General features: G+C 66.3%; 1 protein-coding gene across 2 annotated transcripts; it reads left to right on the top strand.

The window, feature by feature from the left end:
* The first annotated feature begins 3,326 nt into the window (after positions 1–3,326).
* On the top strand, positions 3,327–10,649 carry ACBD4 (acyl-CoA binding domain containing 4). 2 transcript variants are annotated; one of them, XM_032091664.1, is made up of 10 exons: positions 3,327–3,472; positions 3,542–3,662; positions 3,753–3,837; positions 3,908–4,028; positions 6,228–6,341; positions 7,239–7,345; positions 7,949–8,099; positions 9,331–9,494; positions 9,734–9,888; positions 10,212–10,327. In XM_032091664.1, exons 1-10 carry the CDS (start codon positions 3,403–3,405, stop codon positions 10,231–10,233), a joined length of 1,110 nt encoding a protein of 369 aa, XP_031947555.1. In that variant the 5' UTR covers positions 3,327–3,402; the 3' UTR covers positions 10,234–10,327. The 2 variants fall into 2 exon arrangements, with proteins under 2 accessions (XP_031947555.1, XP_031947556.1); XM_032091665.1 differs by having other exon boundaries at positions 3,330–3,472; positions 9,844–9,888; positions 10,212–10,649.
* The last annotated feature ends 1,185 nt before the right edge of the window (positions 10,650–11,834 follow it).

Raw genomic sequence — 11,834 nt, forward strand, 5'->3', positions numbered from 1 at the left:
ATCCTGAGCAACACCTGGGCACCCAGAGCAACAAATGGGCATTCCTGGGAATGCTCTGGTTACCCCAGAGCAACATCTGTTCATGCAGGGAGACATCTGGGCAGCATCTGAGCAGCCTGGGACAGTATTTTAGTGCCGATTTTCAAGGCCTGGGCAATTCCTGCAACATCTGGACAGCTGGGGACACATCCGTGCAGTGCCTGGGCTGTGTTTGGGGGGGAGGAAGCTCTTTCTGAATACTTTGGGAACAGGGGGACACCACAGCCACCCCAAAAATGCACTTGCAACTCGCATAACCGGGCTCTGCTCCAAGTTCTCTTCCTCCCGTTGAAACTGCATTCCCAGGAATTCAGCAACAGATGCCTCGAGCCGGTGGAATGACCGGGATAAACACCTCTGGCTGCAAAATCCGCAGCACGAACAAATCCCGGTGCGGTTCCTCCTCTCCCGCGGCGTTGCTATTTTCTCCCGCCCGCCAGCGGGTTGGAAGCGATCCCATGGAAAGCAGCAGCTCGCATTCCCGGCTGCTTATAGCACAGCACGTGTCCCGTGAATCAGCGCTCGGGATTCGGGGCCGGCTCCGCCGCGAGCAGGAGCCAGCGAGGCCCTGTCGCGGTTCCGAGCAGGAGCCCTGAGTCAGAGCTTGGAAATGGCCGGAGGTTTAAAAGGCTTTACTGCGTTTATTTAATATATTTATTGGGGTTTAAAAATTATTTATTTCATTTCATTTATTTATGTTCAACTGGCAAGATTCCCCAGAGGACGTGGATGAGATTTAGAGAGGTTGGGGGGGGGGGGGGGGGGGTGTTGCCCCTCTTGGATTTGGGATTTGGAGGTGGGATTAAGGTGGAAAACCAGAGTGTGAGGCAATGATGAAACTGGCACAGAGATGCTGAAAGCTGCTCTGCATCCCAATCCCAGCATCCAGCCCCGGGTGAGGGCCGGATCCAGGTGGTCCCCAGGGCACCCCAGAACCTCCCACATGCCCAGGGCACCTTGTTCTGCCAGGTCACCCATGTCCCCATGTCCCCAGAGCTCCCTGCCTTCAAGAAAAGCCCTTGGAGCAGAGGGGGAAGGAGCTTCACCTTGGGGGCTCAGAGACCCCAAATTCTGCCCCTTCCTCACTAGCATAATTAGTTGTTGGATAATAATTAATATTATAAAAAATATAATAGAAGTATACTGTGGATAAAGTTGGATAATAATTTACAATTGCTCTGCCTGACCCAGCTGTCCCCTCCCCATGCAATGGGACCCTGCTCCTGCCCAGTGCCCCGGTGACACTGTCCTGGTGCCATATTCCAGATCCCCTGTGCAGTGTCCCAGTGCAGTATCCCAGTCCCCCAGTACTTTATCCAACTTTCCCAATGCAGTGTCCCAGTTTCCTGGTCCTTTCTCCTGGGACCCTTGGTACGTGGCTCCATTGCATCGTCCCCATGCCTGGTGCATTGTCCTGCTGTCCCCATGCATGACCCCATTATCTTGGGTGATTATCACAGAATCCCAGACTGGTTTGGGTTGGAAGGGACCTTAAAGCCCATCCAGTGCCACCCCTGCCATGGGCAGGGACACCTTCCACCATCCCAGGTGGCTCCAAGCCCTGTCCAGCCTGGCCTGGGACACTTCCAGGGATCCAGGGGCAGCCACAGCTGCTCTGAGCATCCTGTGCCAGCGTCCCAGAGCATCCCTGTGCTCTGGCACTTCCTGCCTGCCTTGTCCTGCTGCACAGCCCGGATGGGTGAAACCTCGTGGCACTGTCCCTGTGCCTGGTGCAGTGTCACGGAGCTCTGTCCCTGTCCCATTGCACTGTCCTCTTGCACAAGGTCCCTGTCCTGGGATGTGGCTGCAGTGTCACTGCACTGCCCTGGTGCATTGGAGAACTGTCCCAAAGCACTGTCCTGGTGCCCTGTCCCAGTGATGCATACCTGGGCTCTGGCCTGGGGCACAGCCTCGCTGTTCAGGGGTGCTGGAGCACTGGGCACCTCCCGTAGACACCGTCCCACTGTCCCGGTGCACCATTCCACTATCCCAGTTCACCCTCCCCGTCCATTATCCCGGTGCCCTGCCCCAAGGCACTGGCTGGGTGCACCCATCCCGGTGCTCTGCTTCTCTGTCCCTGTGCCCTGTTTCACTACCCTGGTGCATCTTTCACTATCCTGGAGCACTGTACCCGTGCACTGTCCCACTGTCCTGCTATCCCACTGTCCTGCTATCCCACTGTCCCTGTCCCACTGTCACCCTGTCCCTGTCCCACTGTCCCTGTCCCTGTCCCTGTCCCTCTGTCCTGCTATCCCACTGTCCCTGTCCCGCTGTCCCTGTCCCTGTCCCAGTCCCTATCCCAGTTCCTGTCCCAGTCCCTGTCCCGCTGTCCCTGTCCCAGTCCCTGTCCCTGTCCCAGTCCCTGTCCTGCTGTCCCCTTGTCCCTGTCCCTGTCCCGCTGTCCCCCCCGTCCCTGTCCCAGTCCCTGTCCCTGTCCCTGTCCCCCTGTCCCTGTCCCTGTCCCTGTCCATATTCCCCTGTCCCAGTCCCTGTCCCTGTCCCTGTCCCCCTGTCCCTGTCCCCCTGTCCCTGTCCCTCTGTCCCTGTCCCAGTCCCCCGTCCCTCTGTCCCGCTGTCCCTGTCCCAGTCCCCCTGTCCCTGTCCCTGTCCCTCTGTCCCAGTCCCCCTGTCCCTCTGTGCCTGTCCCTCTGTCCCTGTCCCTGTCCCAGTCCCTGTCCCTGTCCCAGTCCCAGTCCCGCTGTCCCTGTCCCTCTGTCCCTGTCCCTGTCCCAGTCCCTGTCCCTCTGTCCCAGTCCCTGTCCCTGTCCCAGTCCCTGTCCCTCTGTCCCTGTCCCTCTGTCCCTGTCCCTCTGTCCCTGTCCCTGTCCCTGTCCCTGTCCCTCTGTCCCAGTCCCTGCCCCTGTCCCTGTCCCAGTCCCTGTCCCTCTGTCCCTGTCCCTCTGTCCCTGTCCCTGTCCCAGTCCCTGTCCCTCTGTCCCTGTCCCTCTGTCCCTGTCCCTCTGTCCCTGTCCCTGTCCCAGTCCCTGTCCCTCTGTCCCTGTCCCTCTGTCCCTGTCCCCAGCGCTGCAGTCCCTCCCGCTCCCGCCAGGCGGCGCCCCGGCCCCTCGCGCCGCTCGCTGCACCGTCCGGCCGGCAGGGGGCGCGCGCGCTCCGCTCAGCGCCGGGAGCGCAGGGGCGGGAGGGGCCCGCTCCGGGAGCCGAGCTCTGATTGGGAGCGGCGCGGAGGGGCCGATGGAAGGCGGGCGCTGATTGGGCGCGGCGCGGAGGGGCCGATGGAAGGCGGGCGCTGATTGGGCGCGGCGCGGAGGGGCCGATGGAAGGTGGGCGCTGATTGGCCCCGCGCTGTCCCCACACGGAGAGGAACCCGCGCCGGTGCGGGGCCGGTGCGGGGCCGGTCCCGCCATGGAGGAGCCGGGCTGCGGAGCGCAGTTCCGCGCCGCCGTGCAGGTGATCCAGGGGCTGCCGCGGAGCGGTGAGTAGGGGCCGGGACCGGGGCCGGACAGCCGCGGCGCCGGCGGCCCCGCTGAGCCGTGTCCCGCAGGTGCGTACCGGCCCTCCTACGAGGAGATGCTGCGCTTCTACAGCTACTACAAGCAGGCGACGGCGGGGTGCTGCCAGGGCCCGCGGCCCGGCTTCTGGGACCCCATCGGCCGGTACAAGTGGTAAGAGCCGGGGGGGGGGTCCCGGTTCCCCTCCGGTTCGGGTCCGGGTCCGGTTCCCCCCAGCCCCGCTCACGGCCGCCGGCCCCGCAGGGACGCCTGGCACAGCCTGGGGAGGATGTCCAAGGAGGAGGCGATGGCCGCGTACGTAGCGGAGATGAAGAAGGTGGCCCAGAAGGTAACGGGGCGGGCGGCGGGGCCGGGCCGGGCGCTGAGCGGTGCCCCTGTCCAGCCGCGGCCCTCCGCAGGTCATCGACACCGTGCCCATGGACGAGACCACGGAGGAGATGTTCCGCTACTTCGAGCCGCTCTACGAGGTGATCCACGACATGCCCCGGCCCCCCGAGTCCTTCTTCAAGAGGAAAGGGGGTGAGTGGGGGCCGCTGTGCCCGGCTGTGCCCGGCGCGTCGCTGCCCTCGGCGCTGCCCTCCCGGGCTCCCGCTGCCCCCGCCTGCGGCTGCCCCGGCACGGCGGACACCGGCTCCGGGCCCTGCTGCTGCTCGCTGGGGAGGCACGGGATGGACGCACCGCATCCCCCCGACCCTGCCGCGGCACTGCTGCTGCTGCCCAGGGGCTGTTCGGGCACACCGGGGTGCCTTTGTGTGACACATGCTGGGCTTTCTCTCCGCAAAACTTTGAGGCGAGGATTTGAGGTTTGCCTTCCAAGTGGCCCTTGGCCGCACTCCCTGTACAAAGTGGGGCAGGGATCAGCTCCCCGGCAGGCTGTGCTTCCCCTTGGCGCTGGCCCACCTCCGGCTCAGCTGCTGTAAACATCTGGACAGGCCGGCCAGCTTCTGCCTGGAGTGGATGTGGAGAAACAGGGGTTGACAGATGAGATTATTTGGACCGGTTTGTGCTAGAGGAGAATCCTTCCGAGCCCTTTCCATGCCTCTGGCTGCTGCCTCGTGCTGGGAGGGGGCTGGGGGCCTGTCCCACCCCCAGTGCAGGGCTGTGCTGGGTGTGTCTGACTGGTGAGGAGCCCCCGGGGGAGCAGGGGGCTGGTGAGGGGGTCAGAAAGGCATCACCAGCGGATCGGCTTAGCAGCACAGGAGCTTCCAGGGCTTGTTCACAGCGGGTGCGTGACCCACCGGTGCTTTGGGAGAGCCCTGGCAAATGGATTCACTCCCCAGGCATCTGTCCTGTCTCCCCCTGCTCCCAACAGGGATGCCAAAACCACGTTGTCTGTAAGGCTTGGCCCCAGGGCGGCCGCTCCCTCCCGTGGTACCCAGGCGCTTTGTTCTCCATTTTGATGCTGAATCCCTTTAAAAGGCAGACTTAGTTTTTCTCTGGAATGTAAAAGCTGTGTCTAAACTGGTCATTCTCCACTCGAGAGTGTCACTTACAGATGACACCGTCACTTAAATCTAAACCTGGCGGCGCCTGTGGGGCGAACGAGCCCGAGGTGGCTGGAACTGAGGTGCGGAGCGCTGAGCTCTGAAGGCGTTGAGTCATTTGTGTTAAAGGTTCCCAAACCCGCCTTCAGACACTGCAATCACAGCCTTGGCTGCCCTTAACTGGGGCAGAAAGGGAATTTCAGAGTGTGGAGCGTGGCAGGTGCCTCTGGCGGCTTTTGGGCACAGAGGTGGGAGCGTGGGCAGGTTTGGTTTTGTTTATTTACAAAGAGAACACGTTATGAAGTGGCACTTGGAACCCGGATCATGGATGGTGCCAGGTCCCAACACGTCTCTAGTGAGTGGTGCTTTCACCAGAGTCTTGTGAGCGTGGCTGGTGGGAGCCAGGTCTGTCCTGGTGCTGTGTGAGGTGACAGGACCCTGCCTGCACCCACCCGCTCCGTGGGTCACGGCACACCCTGAGGGGGATTTGGGAATGGTGAGGATCCCAGAGCAGGGCAGCCCTGGCACTGCCCCCTGTGTGGGGTGTGGCTGCCCTTGTCCCCCTCAGGGGGATCTGTGGGTCCTCTGTGGTGCCGAAGGCAGGTTGGGAACAGCAGAGAGGGGCAGGCAAAGAGCAGCAGGGCAGCGTTGCCACACACCTGCCTGCCCAGGAGCAGGGAGCAAAGTCCTGGGGGCCGCTGGAAATATGGCTGGGATTAACCCCATGGGCTCCACAGGATGCAGGCCCCTCCACCGGGCCTTCTCAGGGTGCTGCTGCCCCAGTCCTTGGGGTGCTGCTGCCCACACAAGGCTCCTGAGCCAGCGCTTCTTGCGCTGGGCTGTTTGTTACCGTGGGTGTGCCGCAGGCCGTGGGCACTGCCAGGGGACAGAACTGGCACTGTCAGTCACCAGTGCTGATCCCTCTGCCTGCTGCCACAGGGGCTCGGGGACAGGGACACCCCAGCCACCCCAGGGTGAGCGAGGTGGTCTGCACCAGGTAAACCCACATGAGTTCACACTGATTCCTGGGCTGTCAGCAAACAAAGCTGGCTCCTCTCTTTCCCTGCCAGCTGCTGGCACCTGCAGAGGCTGCTGGTCCCTGGCTGGTCCCTGACACCCGTGTGTCCCCAGTTGTGCTGGCAGGGCAGCCCAACCCACGGGGAGCCAGCGCTGCAAGGACAACACAACTCTGACCCCACAGAATGACCCCGCTCTGCCTCTTCCCTCCGTGCAGAGAGTCGGGAGCAGCCGGATGGCCCCAGCCAGGATGTCCCAGTGAGCAGCCCGGCTCCGGAGAGCCCCGGACACCCCGTGCCTGGTGAGCAGCAGGACGGGCAGCATGTGCCAGGTTGGTGTCCCTGGTGTGGCCAGCACCTGGCAGGGACCCCACGGAGCAGGCACTGGGGCTGGGGCTCCATCCACCCACGGAACTGTTGGCTTCAGGCACTTCTGCTCCAGCCCTGCTGGTGTTCCAGGCACTGCCCACGTCACGGGGCTGTTCGTGGGTCCAGCTCTCACTGGGGTGACCCTGGACATGTGGGTTTGGCTCTGCCTCACTCCTGCCTGTGCCAAGGGGCCTGACTCTGCTAAGCTGTAGGGAGAAGGGGGGGCTGTTGCCCCATGGACTGGGAAAATACCACCCTGGAAGTGTGGTATTAATGTGAGCATGTTCTCCCTCGGCTGAAACCACGTTTGCTGATTGCTTGGCACCGGGATTCAGAGTGCCAAGCCCTGGCCCTCCCTGGTGACACCTCAGCCCTGGCTTTTCTCTCACAGCCCCTCGTGCAGTCACCCCCTGGCTCCCTGTGACCCCCTCGAGGGCCCCTGGCTGTGCCCTGGAGTGGGCAGGGTGCTGCAGGAAGGTTCCTCCTCCCGCTGAGCTCCAGCCTTCCCCCAGGAGCAAATATGGTCACGGAGCGAGTGCCGATGTCCCGGCCATGCCACCCTCGAGCGCCGGTGCTGGCAGTGCCCGGGGAGCTGGGCAGGGTCCCTGCTGGTGCCACTGCTGCCCCAGGGGCCGTGGGTGTTGTGCCAATGGGTCACTGTGGGCTGGAGAAGGGGGAATTCAGTCCTTGGACTCATGGCCATGGTCTGGGCGCTGTTTACAGAGCCGCTGCCCTCCCCCACAGTGCCTCAGTTTCCCTCTCCTCCTGCCTCGCCCTGGGCATGCAGGGCCCTCGTTCCCCCTGCTGCCCTCCGGACAGCCCTGCCCTGCCCGGGGCTCAGCCCTGTGCTTCCCTTCCAGGAGCTGGGCTGGCTCCTGCCCCCGAGGCGCTCGAGGGGAGCCAGGTGACGAGCGACTCTGAGGGGGACACGTTCTGTGACACCCTGGAGCAGATGGAGTCTGAGAAGGTAACGGAGGAAGTGCTGGAGGCTTTGCCATCCCTGCCCTGCCTGCGCTGCACAGACATCTCTGCATGGCACTGCCAGCCTGGCAGCCTCACAAAACCTGCAGGGAGGGACACCCTCTGCACCTCTCTGTGCTTTGTGTCACCGCTGGAGCCTGGTCCCTGCCACAGAGGGGACGCCGAGGAGCCTCCCCAGCCCCCCAGTGCTGTGGTGCGGCTCTGGTGGGGCACTGGGGGCTGTCGGCCAGACCAGCAGCTCCACAGGGGTGCCACCACCTGGATTGCTCTGCTGCCACTTCTCCCTGCTCCCTGCTGCCACGGGCCACGTTTGGCACTCGAGGTGCCAGGGTGAGGCTTGGTGGATCTGGTGGAAGGAGGGAGGAAGCCCCGCCTCTTTTGCCATCTCATGTCTGGGCACCTCACTCCCCTCCTCAGGGGTGCTGGAGCTCTGTCACCTCCCAGGCCAGGTGCTGGCTGAGCTTCCCTCAGTCCCACGCACCCTCCACCCCCAAAAATGCCACCACAAGGACACTGCTGCCCTGGCATCCCCCTCCGTGCCCTGGCGAGGGGAGCAGGGGTCTCAGGGCCCTTCTCTCCCATCTCATAGGCCGGGCAGGTGCAGGGGCTGACCCCAAACGAGATCCAGGCTGGGGCTGAGCCCCTGGTGCCCCACAGTGCTGGGCAGGGCCAGCAGGGCGAAGGCAGAAGAGCTGAGGGGAGCAGCAGCACCGACCTCACAGGCCTGGGCTCTGAGAGAGGTGGGTGCAGAGCTTGTCCCTGCGCCCCTTCCTGCTGCTCCCCCACCTCCCACGGGCTGGGCTGGGCTGGACTGTGCGGGGAGGGGGGTGCAGGGGCTGCCACCACCCCCAGGGGACCAAGTTAGGCTCCAGCACCCGGGGATGGGCCATCAGGAGCTGAAGGAATTCACAAGTGTCCCGTCTTTGCATCCCGTGGTCCCCAAGCAGTTCAGTGGCTTCAGCCCTCCAGGACACAGCCCTTCCTTTGCCCATTTCCTGCACTGGTACTAATTTGCCTCAATTTGGAGGATGCTCTGCTTGCCCTTCCAGCAGCCAGGCAGGGAATGCAGGTCCCTGGCTCCCCGTGCCCAGCTCCTGCCCCTGGTCCAACCACATCGCCGGTGCCTTTGGATGTGGGTGGTGCCGGGGTGAGCTCTGCCCAGGAGGGCAGGGGGTGGTGCTGGGCCCCGTGCCCCGGAGGCCTTGGGGACAGCCCGTTACAGCAGTGCCACTCACCTAGTGCCACCCACCACTGCTGCTGGTGGCTGGGGAGCACCAGGCCTCGAGCTGTGCCACTGCAGGAGGAGCCTCCTGCCACCCTGCGCCGTGCCCAGACGTACCGGGCTGCCCTGGGGTGACATTGGCACCCTCAGCCGGGGGACTGGTGCCATCGCCTCACCTGGGCACAGCCCACCTGTCTCACCCTTTCCCCTGTCACTGTTCCCTTCCGGGCTGCCTGGCCTTGGCAGTGAAGTTGTACCGAGGCCGCTCAGGCCGGGCCGGGCTGTCCCCGGGGGCTGGCAGCGAGTCCCTGCCTGTGTCCCGCTCACAGCCTGCATTATCTGGGTGTTTGCCAGGCTGGTTTGGGGCCTCTGCTGCACCCGGGGGAGGGCAGGGAGGAGCAGGCCTGGCCCTGGGTGTCCTGCCCGGTGCTGGCACCTTCAGCAGGTGTCACAAGGTGACCCACATGCGCCACTGCACCCACCCCCTTGGTGGGCTGGCCACCCGCTGCCACCACCACGGCACTGGAAGGACACAGTGGGGCACGGCCCTGGGGACAGCCTTGGTGCTGCTGGGGCTGTGGGGCTGCCGGGCTGGGCTGGCAGCGGCTGTGGCGTGGGCAGCCCACGGCAGGTGCCCTGTGAGAGTCACTGCTCACCGGTGGGTGACAGACGGGGTGGGCAGGGCCAGCCTCGGGGCTCCTCGGGCGGTGCTCAGCCTGCCCTGCCACCCGTGTGCCCTGTGCCCGCAGATCTCCGTCCGGCCGGGGGGGACCCCGGGAGCACCCCCGAGCTGGCCCCGGGGCTGCCGGCGGAGCTGGAGGCGCACGTGGCCGGCGCGGTGCGGGCGCTGCAGGAGGAGCTGCGGCGAGTGCGGGAGCGGCTGAGCCGGCTGGAGACGCTCGGCGCTGCCCAGGTACGGCCGGGGGCAGGGCTGGGACAGCAGGGCTCGGCTCCGGGCCCTGGGACAGGGCTGGCCCGGGTGTGGGGACCCCCACGGTGGCTGGGGACACATCCTGGCGGGGCGGAGGCCGGTGCTGCCCTGATCCGGCCTACGGTGCAGGCAGGGAGCTGCTGCCCCTCGCTGCCATCCCTTCCTTCATTCCCACTGCCCCTGAGGTCCTGGCCCAGCTGCACCGTCTGGATCCCTCGCAGGAGCCCTGCACGGATTCGCTCCAGGCCGTTCCCTCCCTCTCACAGGGACACAGGGGCTGGAAGGGGGGTGCCAGCCACACCTGCACCCCAAACCCTCTCCTGTCTTGCAGGGGGATGTGGCTGGGACAGACCCTGGCCTGGCAGTTGCTCCACAGGTGAGTTGGTGGTGGAGGAAGCAATGTGGGGTGGCCTTGCTGTCCCTCTGCCCACCCGGCAGCCTGCGGGGGCCTGGGGACACAGCAGCAGGAGGTCAGGAAAGGGACCCTCAGCTGGGAAGCAGGTGACATCTGTGGGGACACGTCCCCAGGGATGGCGGTGTTGATGCACGATCTCCAGAGGAGGAGGGATGTGACCAGGACACAGGACACACCGAGCAGTGGCAGTGGCTCCTTTCAGCAGAGGGCCGGGGGGACGTTTGGTGACATCGGTGACACCTTTATCCCCTTCCCCACGCCGCCTCTCTCTGTCCCCTCGCCAGGCGATGTCCCCGTGGCGCCTGACGGTGTCCCCGCGCACGCTGCTCTTCCTGGCCACCTGGCCCTTCGTCACCCAGTGGCTGCTGCGCCGCTGGCAGGGCAGGAAGAGGTGACAACCACGTCCCCGCTGCTACCGCCACCGCTCCTTCCCCATCCCGCTTCGCACGAGCCGGGGAAGCACCACGGGCCCACGCGGGAATCGCCTCACCAGCCACGGGGCTCTGCGGGCCGGGCCCGCCCGGGCGGGGCAGCCCCGGGCACCGGCACCGACACTCAGGGCCAGCACCGGGAGCGGGGGCGGCATCGCCCCGCACGGGACCCCGGGCAGCCGCCCAACCTTGAGCACAGACGGACCGGGACCGGCCGCGGCCCCGCGGGTGGCCACGGGGTGCTGGCACATCGTCCGAACCTGCCTCAATTAAAGTTGCCTTTTCGGCTCAGCCCCGCTGCCTGCGCCCTGCGAGGGGAGGGGACCGCGGCCAAACGCTCCGGCCTGGCCACCTGCTCCGGCCCGGCCACTGTCCCCGCCTGGTCACCCTCTGATGTTAGAGGGGCACGGTGGCGGCTGCCTGGCCCTGCCCTGGCCGTGGCTGCCATGTGCCCAGTGCAGGGAGTCTGCCCCAGACCCCAGCCTGCGCCCCCGGCCGGGTCCCATCCCCGCCCTGAGGGTCCCCCCCACGCGAGGGGGGTGGCGGTGCCCCCCGTACCCCCTGTGCCAGCGCCACCCCCACCCTGCTCCGGAGACAGCGGTGGGGAAGCCCCAGGGACCCCGCGGGGAGGGGAGGGAGGGGCTGGGGACCTCAGGGACCTTCCTGGCCCGGGGTCCAGCGGTGCCACCCCGGGGGTCCCCCGTGGCCGCTCCCCCCGGGCCGGGGGGGCCTTGCCGGTGTGAGGGCCGGGCAGGGCAGGTTCCCCCCGCTGGTGACACAGCGGTGACACGGAGCCCCCCTTCCCTTCCGCGGGCTCTCCCCGCCCGGCCGTGGGGCTCCGGGGGGCGTGGGTCCCACAGGGACCCCCCTGTCCTGTTTCCTCCCCCAAACAGGGATCCCCAGAGCCGCCCCCCGCCCCCGCCATGGCTCCCCCCAGCCGTGTGTCCCCACGGCGTGTGTCCCTCGGCGGGGCCCCCCAATCCCTCCAGGCCCCCCAAGGCCGCGGGGCCCCCCCACCCAGCCCCGCCCCCGAACGTGGGGCCCGAGGGGGACATCGCCACCGTGGGTGGGGGTGGCAGGACCAGGAACGGGGCCGGGAGCAGTACTGGGACCGGCACAAGGCCCGGGACCTCCCCATCCCCCTCCTTCCCCTTCCCTCTCCCCCCCCCCCCCAACCCAGCCCCCCAGGCTTTGGGAGCGCAGCTCCGCACCGCCCCTGCAAAAAGGGACGCGGCGCCTTTAAGGAAGGACTTCTTTCCGTTCAGGTTTGTTTACATCTCCCTCCGCCAACTGCAGCACCACCGCACCCAGCGCAGCGCCGGGATCCTTCCGCTCGCCCCCTTCCCCTCGGCTCGGCGCACTCTCGGAGCCCCCCCCCGGCCCCCTCTCGGCCCGGCCCGGCCCGGCCCTGCCCTGTACAACCCCCCCCCGGTCCCGGGGCCGCGGCACCGACGGCGGCGCCTCCGCAGCGAGGGG

This window comes from Corvus moneduloides, chromosome 26 (assembly GCF_009650955.1).
Source record: "Corvus moneduloides isolate bCorMon1 chromosome 26, bCorMon1.pri, whole genome shotgun sequence".
Classification (NCBI taxonomy): domain Eukaryota; kingdom Metazoa; phylum Chordata; class Aves; order Passeriformes; family Corvidae; genus Corvus; species Corvus moneduloides.